Consider the following 14,370-nt stretch of genomic DNA (forward strand, 5'->3'; position numbering starts at 1 on the left):
TAGCTCCTATTGGGAGACCCAGCACCCGCCCCTGTTCCCTTCGGGCTGTTGTTTTTTTGTGTACACATGTTGTTCATGTTCAATTGTTCTTTGGTTAATGGTTCAGTTCTCCGAACATCCTTCGGATTGAATTTACCTTAGACCAATTTATAAGTTTCCTCCTTCCTGCTTTGGCACCAAAACTGAGGGGCCCGTGATGCACGGGAGGGTGTATAGCAGAGGGGAGGGGTTACACTTTTTAAAGTGTAATTACTTTGTGTGGCCTCCAGAGGCAGAAGCTATACACCCAATTGTCTGGGTCTCCCAATAGGAGCTAGAAGAAAAGGAATTTATGGTAAGTAAACAAAATTCCCTTCTTTATGTTCTACGCAGCAGCCTGGGCTCTTATATACAGCTTATAGGCCCCAAATCTGGTGACAGGTTCCCTTTAATGGCGGTTGTCTCATCAAGGTGATGCCTCTGACACAATCCTCTGTAGAGCATTGGAGCATAAGGACCTCATATAGGGGTCAAATGCGGAGTAAATGCCTGGCTGTGGGACCCAGCATACCCAGCTCATCATGGTGGTCATATTTGTGAAAGCGGTATTCTTTATCAAAAGCCATGACAGGGTTATCTTATATTGTAGAGCGATCTCATTAGCATGGTCTATGAAAGTACATTTTTCCATCTTCATGGACTTTACGTTTTAAGGTTAAATGTCTTTCTTTTATTTTGAGGTTTTGTCAGACAAGCAAACTCCTAAAAAGGATGAGAGCCTCGTATCAAAAGCCATGGAATTTGTCTTCGGATGGTAGATGGGAGCTAGAAAACGGACATTGGCTTATTATTAACCTCACTGCCACATTTCTTGGTTAGTTCTATAACCGCTCCTGGCAGAAGAAGATAGCATCGTGAAGACACCAGACTTGCCTTATACGTAACCTGTACAGATGTGCAGAGACTTCTCCGTCATGGCGTACCAGAGCTATCTGTTGTGTATGAAAATATATATGTTGCTGCTTGGACTTTGACATAATTGATGAATGTACCATCATCTGTGCAAAAACATTCATGAACCATTGGAAACCTCAACTATTCTCTTACTGAGGTTCTCAGTTTCTCACCATCAATAATGCAATACTTGTTTCCTCGAATACAAGCTTTTTCTAGCTCTTTGTTTTATGTTATCGATTTGTATAGTTGTAATGAATTCTTTCCCCAAAAAATGTGTTTCATGCTTGAACACATTTTACAGTTTTATTCTTTTTCTAATAAATGTATAAAATGTGTTTTCATTGTGCATTTTTGTTTGTAAAATTGTTAAATGTAGGTTATGGGGACATTCTAGTTAGGCATGACTTAGATTGGGGTCACACAGGACCCTGCCATGGTTTTACTGAATCGAAACTAGCATCCCAATAAATTTCATAGTGATCCAAGTTTAGTAGAATATTATAGAGAACTGTGGAAAGAAAGCGCAATGGGGTCTTACCCCAATATGTAAGGGGTTGAAAAGTAAAATCAAACTCTCCTATAGCGGTTGTGCCAGTCACAACCCCTATATACGCATATAAAATCCAGGTCAAAGGCAGCAGTCCCAGGTTTGGCTAATAGAGTAGTAGAAAAAGGGTTTTCAACACAGTGCCAATGACCCAATCTGATTCAGGAGGAGAATGCTTCTTTTTAATTTCATGCACGGGTCACCGCGTTTCAGGAGTCTCAGCTCCCTTCATCAGGACAACAGGCAAGATTGAGATTTGTTTTTTTTTTGCCTGTTGTCCTGATGAAGGGAGCTGAGACTCCTGAAACGCGTTGACCCGCGCATGAAAATAAAGAAGCATTAATCTCCTCCTGAATCCGAAAACACTTTTTCTACTACTCCAAGTTTAGTAGAATAGTAGGGGGTGCAGCCTTTGCTCTTATATCCCATTGCATTGAAGTGGACTTATTGCATGAATTAATCATAATTGTAATTTTTATCAGGGCTCATTCACACATACAGGTGCATCTCAATAAATTAGAATATAATCAAAAAGTTTATTTCAATACAAAAAGGGAAACTTATTTTTCTTCAGCGCTCTATTGGGAGACCCAGACGATTGGGGTATAGCTACTGCCCTCCGGAGGCCACACAAAGCACTACACTAAAAAGTGCAAGGCCCCTCCCCTTCTGGCTATACCCCCCCGTGGTATCACGGGTTCTCCAGTTTTCAAGCTTTGTGCGAAGGAGGTCAGACATCCACGCATAGCTCCACAGATTTTAGTCAGCAGCAGCTGCTGACTATTTCGGATGGAAGAAAAGAGGGCCCATAAAAGGCCCCCAGCATGCTCCCTTCTCACCCGTGGATGGTGTTGTAAGGTTGAGGTACCTATTGCTGGTACAGGGGCTGGAGCCCCACATGCTGTTTTCCTTCCACATCCCCTTGTAGGGCTCTGTGGAAGTGGGATCCTGCCGGCCTCTAAGCTCTGACGCCGGGCTCCATCCACAGACCCAGTTGAACCTGATGGATATGGAGCAGGAGTACAATCAGGGACATGGCCCTGCATCATACAGGTACTCTGTGTCCCCGGCAGGCACAGACACACTCCGGGCTGGCTGGGTGTTGTAGTGCGCCGGGGACCGTAACGATTGAGTTGGTGTTCCTGCAGTTTACTGGGGGACTTTTGTGTTGTGGGAACGCAGCGCCGACCCCCACTGGACCGGCGGCGCTGCTGTGACTTGTAGTGCGCCGGGGACACGCCGACCGCGCTTTTACGGCGGCGGCGTTTATAAATCCAGTCCCCGGCTTTTGCGGCCTAGCTCCGCTTCGTTCCCGCCCCCACCCTGTCAATCAGGGTAGGGGAGAGACGCTGTTTCGCAGCAGCGACGAGGGCTGGAGCCTGATTTACATGCTCCAGCCCTCTCACTAGGCACAGAGGGAAGCAGGCTTCCCGCTCTTAGCCAGGAACGCCCAGGGCCCGCCCCCCCTCCTCTCCCAGGACGCCGGCAGCCATTACATGCAGTCTGGCTAGAGGAAGGACGCAAGGCTCTGGGAGACCTGGACTAGGGGGCTTTTGGCGACCACACACCCGCTCTTAAGCGGGCGGTAAGCGGCATTTCAGCTGGCCCCTCTAGTGCCTCAGTGTGTATTGGTGTACTGTGTCACCAGATATATATATTTATTTATTTCTTGCACTGTGAGGTCGCTTCCTGGCTGGATACCCCAGTTCGCTCTGAGGAGGCAGCAACATGTCATCCACAAAACGCAAGGCTGCCAAGGCTAGGGCTGTGTACACTGCGTGTGCTGCATGTGGGGCTGCTCTACCAGCAGGTTCCAAAGACCCCCATTGTGTGCAATGCTCAGATCCGGTGCTGCTTCGCCAGCCGGAGTCCGGAGGGGTAGTGACCCAGGCTGAGACGCTTGTAAGTCCTGCCCCGGTGTCAGGGACAGACTTTGCAGTTTTTGCTGATGGAATGTCTGTGACTATGGCAAAAATTCTTGAAACTTTGCAATCCATGACTGGGGCTCAGTCTATGGACACGGCGAGGTCTCTGTCCGCTAATCCCCCTCAGTTGGAATTAATCCAGACTGCAAGGGGGTCCCCGGCTTCCCAGGCTGAGTATTATGACTCAGATGATAGCCCCAGCCACCCTAAGCGAGCTCGCTGGGAAAGACCCTCAACGTCATCACACTGCTCAGGGTCTCAGCGCAATCAGTCGCCCTGTGATGCGTCTGAAGAGAGTGATCAGGAGTCTTATCCTGGAACCCCTCTCAATCTGGATACCCCGGATGGGGACGCCATGGTAAATGAGCTTATCTCAGCCATCAATAGACTGTTGGATATTTCTCCCCCAGCTCCTTCTGCAGAGGAGGCAGCTGCAGAGCAGGAGAAGTTTCGTTTCCTCTATCCCAAGCGTAAATTGAGTGCTTTCTTGGATCACTCTGACTTCAGAGAGTCAATCCAGAAACACGACGCTCATCCAGAAAGGCGTTTCTCTAAACGTTCTAAGGATACACGTTTTCCTTTCCCCCCTGATGTGGTCAAGCGCTGGACCCAGTGTCCAAAAGTAGACCCCCCGATTTCCAAGCTTGCAGCTAGATCCATAGTTGCAGTGGAGGATGGCGCTTCACTTAAGGATGCCAATGACAGACAGATGGACCTTTGGTTAAAATCTGTCTATGAAGCTATCGGCGCGTCGTTTGCTCCAGCATTCGCAGCCGTATGGGCACTCCAAGCTATTTCAGCTGGTTTAGCAAAAGTGGATGCTGTCATACATCCAGCGGTGCCGCAAGTGGCGTCCCTTACCTCGCAGATGTCTGCGTTTGCGTCTTACGCTATCAATGCGGTCCTAGAATCTACCAGCCGCACCTCAATGGCGTCCGCCAATTCGGTAGTTTTGCGCAGAGCCTTGTGGTTAAAGGACTGGAAAGCAGATGCTGGTTCCAAAAAATGTTTAACCAGCTTGCCTTTATCTAGAGAGAGACTGTTTGGCGAGCCATTGGCTGACATCATTAAACAGTCCAAGGGTAAAGACTCTTCCTTACCCCAGCCCAGATCAAGCAAACCTCAGCAGAAAAAATGGCAGCAGAGGTTTCAGTCCTTTCGAGGTTCGGGCAAGACACAATTCTCCTCGTCCAAAGGGACTCAGAGGACGCAAAGAGTCTCAGATTCCTGGCGGGCTCACGCACGCCCCAAGAAAGCAAATGGAGGAACCGCTTCCAAAGCGGCTACCTCATGACTTCCAGCCCCCCCCCTCCGCATCTCCGGTCGGGGGCAGGCTCTCCCGCTTTTCCGACATTTGGATGTCACAGGTCAAAGACCGGTGGGTGACAAACATTTTGTCTCGCGGGTACAGAATCGAGTTCAGTTCTCGTCCTCCAGCTCGGTTCTTCAGAACCTCCCCACATCCAGACCGAGCAGATGCCCTGCTGCAGGCGGTGGACTCCCTAAGAGCGGAAGGAGTAGTGGTTCCTGTACCGCCTCAGGAACAAGGGCGAGGGTTTTACTCCAATCTCTTTGTGGTTCCAAAAAAGGACGGCTCGTTCCGTCCTGTTCTGGATCTAAAGCTGCTCAACAAACATGTGCACGCCAGACGGTTCCGGATGGAAACCCTCCGCTCTGTCGTTGCCTCAATGTCTCAAGGAGACTTCCTTGCCTCAATAGACATCAAAGATGCTTATCTCCACGTGCCAATTGCTACAGAACATCAACGTTTTCTACGTTTTGTGATAGGAAACGACCATCTTCAGTTCGTAGCTCTGCCATTCGGTCTGGCGACAGCCCCCCGGGTCTTCACCAAGGTCATGGCGGCGGTGGTAGCAGTCTTGCACTCTCAGGGACACTCGGTGATCCCTTACCTAGACGATCTACTTGTCAAGGCACCCTCTCAAGAGGCATGCCAACTCAGTCTACATGCTACGCTGGAGACTCTACAGACGTTCGGATGGATCATCAACTTTCCAAAGTCGAATCTGTCACCGTCACAGTCGCTAACGTATCTTGGCATGGAGTTTCATACTCGAGCAGCGAGAGTGAAGCTTCCGCTGAACAAGCAGCGGTCCCTACAGACAGGGGTGCAATCCCTCCTTCAAGGCCAGTCGCACCCCTTACGGCGCCTCATGCACTTCCTCGGGAAGATGGTGGCAGCCATGGAAGCAGTTCCCTTTGCGCAGTTTCATCTGCGCCCACTTCAATGGGACATTCTCCGCCAATGGGACGGGAAGTCAACGTCCCTGGACAGGAAAGTCTCTCTTTCCCAGACGGCCAAGGACTCTCTACAATGGTGGCTCCTTCCCACCTCATTGTCTCAGGGAAGATCCTTCCTGCCCCCATCCTGGGCAGTGGTCACGACAGATGCGAGTCTGTCAGGGTGGGGAGCAGTGTTTCTCCACCACAGGGCCCAGGGGACGTGGACTCCGCAGGAGTCCACCCTTCAGATCAATGTTCTGGAAATCAGGGCAGTGTATCTTGCCCTACTGGCCTTCCAACAGTGGCTGGAAGGAAAGCAGATCCGAATCCAGTCGGACAACTCCACAGCGGTGGCATACATCAACCACCAAGGAGGGACGCGCAGTCGGCAAGCATTCCAAGAAGTCCGGCGCATTCTAATGTGGGTGGAGGACACAGCATCCACCATATCCGCGGTTCACATCCCAGGCGTAGAAAATTGGGAAGCAGACTTCCTCAGTCGCCAGGGCATGGACGCAGGGGAGTGGTCCCTTCACCCGGACGTGTTTCAGGAAATCTGTCGCCGATGGGGAGCGCCGGACGTCGACCTAATGGCGTCCCGGCACAACAACAAGGTCCCGGCATTCATGGCGAGGTCGCGCGATCAAAGAGCTCTGGCGGCAGACGCATTAGTTCAAGATTGGTCGCAGTTCCGGCTCCCATACGTCTTCCCACCTCTGGCACTCTTGCCCAGAGTGTTACGCAAGATCAGATCCGATTGCAGCCGCGTCATACTCGTCGCCCCAGACTGGCCGAGGAGATCGTGGTATCCGGATCTGTGGCATCTCACGGTCGGTCGACCGTGGTCACTGCCAGACCGACCAGACTTACTGTCCTAAGGGCCGTTTTTCCATCAGAATTCTGCGGCCCTGAACCTGACTGTGTGGCCATTGAGTCCTGGATCCTAGCGTCCGCAGGATTATCTCAAGGAGTCGTAGCCACAATGAGACAAGCTAGGAAGTCAACGTCTGCTAAGATCTACCACAGAACGTGGAAGATTTTCTTATCCTGGTGCTCTGCACAGAGAGTATCCCCTTGGCCATTTGCATTGCCCACCTTTCTTTCCTTCCTGCAATCGGGGTTGGAAAAGGGCTTGTCGCTCAGCTCCCTTAAAGGGCAAGTCTCGGCACTATCTGTGTTTTTTCAGAAGCGTCTAGCACGTCTTCCTAAGGTGCGCACGTTCCTACAGGGGGTCTGTCATATTGTGCCCCCGTACAAGCGGCCGTTAGATCCATGGGATCTGAACAGAGTACTAGTTGCTCTGCAAAAGCCGCCCTTCGAGCCTCTAAAGGACGTTTCCTTTTCTCGCCTGTCACAGAAAGTGGCGTTTCTTGTTGCGATCACATCGCTTAGGCGAGTGTCTGAGCTGGCAGCTCTGTCATCCAAGGCTCCCTTCCTGGTGTTCCACCAGGACAAGGTAGTGCTGCGCCCCGTTCCGGAGTTTCTCCCTAAGGTCGTATCCTCGTTTCATCTTAATCAGGATATATCCTTGCCTTCCTTTTGTCCTCAGCCGGTTCACCGGTATGAGAAAGACTTACGTTTGCTAGATCTGGTGAGAGCACTCAATCTATATTTCTCGCACGGCGCCTATCCGCCGTTCAGATGCACTTTTTGTCCTTGTCGCTGGCCAGCGCAAGGGGTCGCAGGCTTCTAAAGCCACCCTGGCTCGATGGATCAAAGAACCAATTCTGGAAGCCTACCGTTCTGCTGGGCTTCCGGTTCCTTCAGGGCTGAAAGCCCACTCAACCAGAGCTGTGGGTGCGTCCTGGGCTTTGCGACACCAGGCTTCGGCTCAACAGGTGTGCCAGGCAGCTACCTGGTCGAGTCTGCACACTTTCACCAAACATTATCAGGTGCATACCTATGCTTCGGCGGATGCCAGCTTAGGTAGAAGAGTCCTGCAGGCGGCAGTGACATCCCCGTAGGGGAGGGCTGTTTTGCAGCTCTAACATGAGGTATCTCTTTACCCACCCAGGGACAGCTTTTGGACGTCCCAATCGTCTGGGTCTCCCAATAGAGCGCTGAAGAAGGGAATTTTGTTACTTACCGTAAATTCCTTTTCTTCTAGCTCTTATTGGGAGACCCAGCACCCGCCCTGTTGTCCTTCGGGATTTTTTTGTTGTTTGCGGGTACACATGTTGTTCATGTTGAACGGTTTTTCAGTTCTCCGACGTTATTCGGAGTTAATTTGTTTAAACCAGTTATTGGCGTCCTCCTTCTTGCTTTGGCACTAAAACTGGAGAACCCGTGATACCACGGGGGGGTATAGCCAGAAGGGGAGGGGCCTTGCACTTTTTAGTGTAGTGCTTTGTGTGGCCTCCGGAGGGCAGTAGCTATACCCCAATCGTCTGGGTCTCCCAATAAGAGCTAGAAGAAAAGGAATTTACGGTAAGTAACAAAATTCCCTTCATTATATAGTCATTACACAGTGATCTATTTCAAGTGTTTAGTTATGTTAATGTTGATGATTATGGCTTTCAGCCAATGAAAACCCAAAAGTCATTATCTCAGAAAATTAGAATAATTACCACAAAATTCATGCAAAGGCTTCCTAAGCATTTAAGATGGTTCCTTAGTCTATTTCAGTAGGCTACACAATCATGGGGAAGACTATTGGCTTGACAGATGTCCAGAAGGCAGTCATTGACACACTCCACAAGGAGGGTAAGCCACAAAAGGTCATTCCTAAAGAAGCTGGCTGTTCAGAGTGCTGTATCCAAGCATATTAATGGAAAGTCGAGTGGAAGGAAAGTGTGGTAGAAAAAGGTGCACAAGCAACCGGGATAACCACAGCCTTGATAGAATTGGTAAGAAAAGACCATTCAAAAATTTGGGACAGATTCACTAGGAGTGGACTGCTGCTGGAGTCAGTGCTTCAAGAGTCACCACACACAGACGTATCCAGAACATGAGCTACAATTGTCGCATTCCTTGTGGCAAGCCACTCATGACCAATAGACAACGCCAGAAGCATCTTACCTGGGCCAAGGAGAAAAAGAACTGGACTGTTGCTCAGTGGTCCATGGTGTTGTTTTCAGATGAAAGTAAATTTTGCATTTCATTTGGATATCGAGGTCCCAGAGTCTGGAGGAAGAGTGGAGAAGACACAATCCAAGCTGCTTGAGGTCTAGTGTGAAGTTTCCACAATCAGTGATGGTTTGGGGAGCCATGTCATCTGCTGGTGTAGCTCCACTGTGTTTTATCAAGACCAAAGTCAGCACAGCAGTCTACTAGGAAATTTGGAGCACTTCCTGCTTCCCTCTGCCGACAAATTTATATGGAGATGGAAATTTCATTTTCCAGCAGGACTTGGCACTTGTCCACACTGCCAAAAGTACCAATACCTGGTTTAACAACCACAGTATTACTGTGCTTGATTGGCCAGCAAACTCACCTGACCTAAACCCCATAGAGAATCTGAGGTCTTGTCAAGAGGAAGATGAGACACCAGACCCAACAATGCAGATAAGCTGAAGGCTGCTATCAAAGCAACCAGGGCTTCCATAACACCTCAGCAGTGCTACAGGCTGATCGCCTCCATGCTGCGCTACATAATGTAGTAATTCATGCAAAAGGAGCCCCGACCAAGTATTGATGCATTTACTGTACAGACGTTTCAGTAGGCGCCAACATTTCTGAGTAAAGTCATTGTTTTTCATTTCATCTTTAATAAACCTAATTTTCTGAGATGACTTTTTGGTTTTCATTGGCTGTAAGCCATATTCATCAACATTAACAGAAATAAACACTTGAAACAGATCACTCTGTAATGAGTATATAAAGTTTCCCTTTTTGTTTTGAATTACTGAATTTTCTTTGTCGCTCCATTGGGAGACCCAGACAATTGGGTGTATAGCTTCTGCCTCCGGAGGCCACACAAAGTATTACACTTAAAAGTGTAAAGCCCCTCCCCTTCTGCCTATACACCCCCCGTGTATCACGGGCTCCTCAGTTTTTATGCTTTGTGCGAAGGAGGCACACATGCACGCATTGCTCCACAATTTAGTCAGCAGCAGCTGCTGACTATTTCGGATGGAAGAAAAGTGGGCCCATATAGGGCCCCCAGCATGCTCCCTTCTCACCCCACTCTGGTCGGCGGTGCGGTTAAGGTTGAGGTACCCATTGCGGGTACATAGGCAGGAGCCAACATGCTGTTTTCCTTCCCCATCCCCTAGGGGCTCTGGGTGAAGTGGGATCCTTATCGGTCTCCAGACACTGGGATCGTGCTCCCTCCGCAGCCCCTGGGGAATCTGCTGGACAGGAGCTGGGTATCGTCAGGGACAAGGCCCTGCTACTGTGAGGTACTCTGTGTCCCCTTGGGGACAGCGCATGGAGCGCTTGTCATACACGCTGCAGCACTGCTGGGTGTGTTAGTGCGCCGGGACTACCGCGCTGACCGCGCTTGTTTGCCGGCCGCGCTTATAACTTTAGTCCCCGGCTTTTGCGGCCTAGTACCGCATATTCCCGCCCCCGGGCCTGTCAGTCAGGGGAAGGGAGGGACGCTGCACTGGACGTCAGCGCTGAGGGCTGGAGCATACTTTGTATCCTCCTCCCCCCTCACTGAGCACAGTGGGACACCAGATTCCCGCACTTTCTTGGGCACGCCCACGGCCCCCTCCTCCTCACAGAACGCTGGCAGCCATTCCTGTCAGCACTTCTGAAGCTAGAGAGGAGAGACAAACGGCTCTGGGAGATCCAGGCAGGGAATCTGGTGGTTACACAACCGCTTTGGGCGGTCGGTAAGCCGCACCTGTTTCTAGGTGCTGGCCCCCCTGGGTGCCGAAGTGTGTATATATATAGGTTTATATGCTATACATTTACTCTGTACGGTCGCACTGGTTTTTGGCTATATACCCTCCCAGATTGTACTCAGAGGAGACAACAGCATGTCGTCTGCAAATAGCAAGGGTGCCAAAGCACAGGCTTACTTTGCAACCTGTACCTCATGTGCGGCTATGCTACCTGCAGGTTCCACCTACCCTCATTGTGTGCAATGCTCGGCACCTATGGTACTTACTCAGCCGGAGCCTCAGCCACTAGTGGGACCCTCGGCCCAGGTAGAAACACCGGCTGCCACTGTCCAGGTGACAGGGACGGAGTTTGCAGTATTCGCTGACAAACTTTCTGAGACTATGGATAAATGGTCTAAGATACTAGAAGCTTTGCAGTCCAGACCTGTATCACAGGCACCGGGCACTGTTGAATCATTGACCCCAGGCCCCCCTCGGTTGGAGCAGCAAAGTGCTCCCGGGGTGACTCATAGGTCTCAAGGTGAGGTCTCTGACACGGACCGCAGTCCCAGACCACCTAAGCGGGGTCGCTGGGAGCTTCCCTCGACTTCATCACACTGCTCAGGGTCTCAGCAGGAGGACTCTCTAGAGGATGAAGCGGAGGGGGCAGATCAGGACTCTGATCCTGAAGCCGCTCTCAACCTAGATACACCAGAAGGGGACGCCATAGTGAACGACCTTATAGCGTCCATCAATCAGGTGTTGGATCTTTCTCCCCCAGCTCCTCCAATTGAGGAGTCAGCTTCTCAGCAGGAGAAATTCCGTTTTAGGTTTCCCAAGCGTACAATGAGTATGTTCCTGGATCACTCCGATTTCAGAGAGGCAGTCCAGAAACACCGAGCTTGTCCAGATAAGCGCTTTTCTAAGCGCCTTAAGGACACACGTTATCCCTTTCCCCCTGACGTTGTCAAGGGTTGGGCTCAGTGTCCCAAGGTGGATCCTCCAGTCTCCAGACTGGCGGCTAGATCCATAGTTGCAGTGGAAGATGGGGCTTCACTCAAAGATGCCACTGACAGACAGATGGAGCTCTGGTTGAAATCCATCTATGAGGCTATCGGCGCGTCCTTTGCTCCGGCATTCGCAGCCGTATGGGCGCTCCAAGCTATCTCAGCTTGTCACTCGCAGATTAATGCAGTCACACGTGCCTCTGCTCCGCAGGTGGTGTCATTAACCTCTCAGGCGTCGGCGTTTGCGTCATACGCCATTAATGCTGTCCTGGACTCTACGAGCCGTACGGCGGTAGCATCCGCCAATTCGGTGGCAGTCCGCAGGGCCATGTGGCTACGTGAATGGAAGGCAGACTCTGCTTCCAAAAAGTTCTTAACCGGGTTGCCATTTTCTGGCGACCGCCTGTTTGGTGAGCGATTGGATGAAATCATTAAACAATCCAAGGGAAAGGACTCATCCTTACCCCAGTCCAAACCAAAAAGACCTCAACAACGGAAGGTACAATCGAGGTTTCGGTCCTTTCGGCCCGCGGGCAGGTCTCAATTCTCCTCGTCCAACAGGCCACAGAAGGGTCAGACGAACTCAGATTTATGGCGGTCTAAGTCACGTCCTAAAAAGACCGCCGGAGGAACCGCTCCCAAAGCGGCCTCCTCATGACTTTCGGCCTCTTCACGCCGCATCCTCGGTCGGTGGCAGGCTCTCCCGCTTTTGCGACGCCTGGTTGCCACTGGTACAAGACCGTTGGGTGAGAGACATTCTGTCTCACGGTTACAGGATAGAGCTCAGCTCTCGTCCTCCGACTCGTTTCTTCAGAACATCTCCGCCCCCCGAGCGAGCCGATGCTCTTCTTCAGGCGGTGTGCACTCTGAAGGCAGAAGGAGTGGTGATCCCTGTTCCTCTTCAGCAACAGGGTCACGGTTTTTACTCCAACTTGTTTGTGGTGCCAAAAAAGGACGGATCTTTCCGTCCTGTTCTGGACCTAAAACTGCTCAACAAACACGTGAAAACCAGGCGGTTCCGGATGGAATCGCTCCGCTCCGTCATCGCCTCAATGTCCCAAGGAGATTTCCTAGCATCAATCGACATCAAATATGCTTATCTCCACGTACCGATTGCACCAGAGCATCAGCGCTTCCTGCGTTTCGCCATCGGGGACGAACACCTTCAGTTCGTGGCACTGCCTTTCGGCCTGGCGACAGCACCACGGGTCTTCACCAAGGTCATGGCAGCAGTTGTAGCAGTCCTACACTCTCAGGGACACTCGGTGATCCCTTACTTAGACGATCTGCTTGTCAAGGCACCCTCCCGAGTGGCATGCCAACACAGCCTGGACATTGCTCTGGAGACTCTTCAGAGATTCGGGTGGATCATCAATTTCACAAAGTCAAATCTGACACCGGCCCAATCACTGACATATCTTGGCATGGAGTTTCATACTCTTCCAGCGATAGTGAAGCTTCCGCTGGACAAACAGCGTTCACTACAGACAGGGGTGCAATCTCTCCTTCAAGGCCAGTCACACCCCTTGAGGCGCCTCATGCACTTCCTAGGGAAGATGGTGGCAGCAATGGAGGCAGTTCCTTTTGCGCAGTTTCATCTGCGTCCACTTCAATGGGACATTCTCCGCAAGTGGGACAGGAAGTCGACGTCCCTCGACAGGAACGTCTCCCTTTCTCAGGCAGCCAAAGCCTCTCTTCGGTGGTGGCTTCTTCCCACTTCATTGTCGAAGGGGAAATCCTTCCTACCACCATCCTGGGCGGTGGTCACGACGGACGCGAGCCTGTCAGACCGCTCCCCACCCTTTCTCCACCACAGGGCCCAGGGTACCTGGACTCAGCCAGAGTCCTCCCTGCAGATCAATGTTCTGGAGATAAGGGCAGTGTATCTTGCCCTAAAAGCGTTCCAGCCGTGGCTGGAAGGCAAAAAGATCCGAATTCAGTCGGACAACTCCACAGCGGTGGCATACATCAACCACCAAGGCGGCACACGCAGTCGGCAAGCCTTCCAGGAAGTCCGGCGGATTCTGCTGTGGGCGGAAGCCACTGCATCCGCCATATCCGCAGTTCACATCCCGGGCGTAGAAAACTGGGAAGCAGACTTTCTCAGTCGCCAGGGCATGGACGCAGGGGAATGGTCCCTTCACCCGGACGTATTTCAAGAGATCTGTTGCCGCTGGGGGATGCCGGACGTCGACCTAATGGCGTCCCGGCACAACAACAAGGTCCCGGCATTCATGGCACGGTCTCAAGATCACAGAGCTCTGGCGGCAGACGCATTAGTTCAGGATTGGTCGCAGTTTCAACTGCCTTATGTGTTTCCTCCTCTGGCACTGTTGCCCAGAGTGTTACGCAAGATCAGGTCAGACTGCCGCCGCGCCATCCTCGTCGCTCCAGACTGGCCGAGGAGGTCGTGGTACCCGGATCTGTGGCATCTCACGGTGGGTCAACCGTGGGCACTACCAGACCGACCAGACTTGCTGTCTCAAGGGCCGTTTTTCCATCTGAATTCTGCGGCCCTCAACCTGACTGTGTGGCCATTGAGTCCTGGATCCTAGCATCTTCAGGGTTATCTCAAGAGGTCATTGCCACTATGAGACAGGCCAGGAAACCAACGTCCGCCAAGATCTACCACAGGACGTGGAGAATATTCTTATCCTGGTGCGCTGATCAGGGTTTTACTCCCTGGCCATTTGCCTTGCCCACTTTTCTTTCCTTCCTTCAATCCGGATTGGAAAAGGGTTTGTCGCTCGGTTCTCTTAAGGGACAAGTCTCAGCGCTCTGTGTTTTTCCAGAAGCGCCTAGCCAGACTTCCAAAGGTGCGCACGTTCCTGCAGGGGGTTTGTCACATAGTTCCTCCTTACAAGCGTCCGTTAGAACCCTGGGATCTGAACAGGGTGCTGATGGCTCTTCAGAAACCACCTTTTGAGCCAATGAAGGATATT

General features: G+C 51.3%; 1 protein-coding gene across 1 annotated transcript in view; it reads left to right on the top strand.

The window, feature by feature from the left end:
• Positions 1 to 1,271, top strand: part of NUP35 (nucleoporin 35) — a 68,401-nt gene extending 67,130 nt beyond the window's left edge. The window contains exon 9 of the mRNA XM_075317422.1: positions 720 to 1,271. Coding sequence (XP_075173537.1) covers positions 720 to 797 — 78 coding nt within the window. The 3' untranslated portion in view covers positions 798 to 1,271. The remainder of the gene's footprint in view (positions 1 to 719) is intronic.
• The last annotated feature ends 13,099 nt before the right edge of the window (positions 1,272 to 14,370 follow it).

The sequence above is a fragment of the Anomaloglossus baeobatrachus genome, chromosome 7 (assembly GCF_048569485.1).
Source record: "Anomaloglossus baeobatrachus isolate aAnoBae1 chromosome 7, aAnoBae1.hap1, whole genome shotgun sequence".
Lineage (NCBI taxonomy): Eukaryota > Metazoa > Chordata > Amphibia > Anura > Aromobatidae > Anomaloglossus > Anomaloglossus baeobatrachus.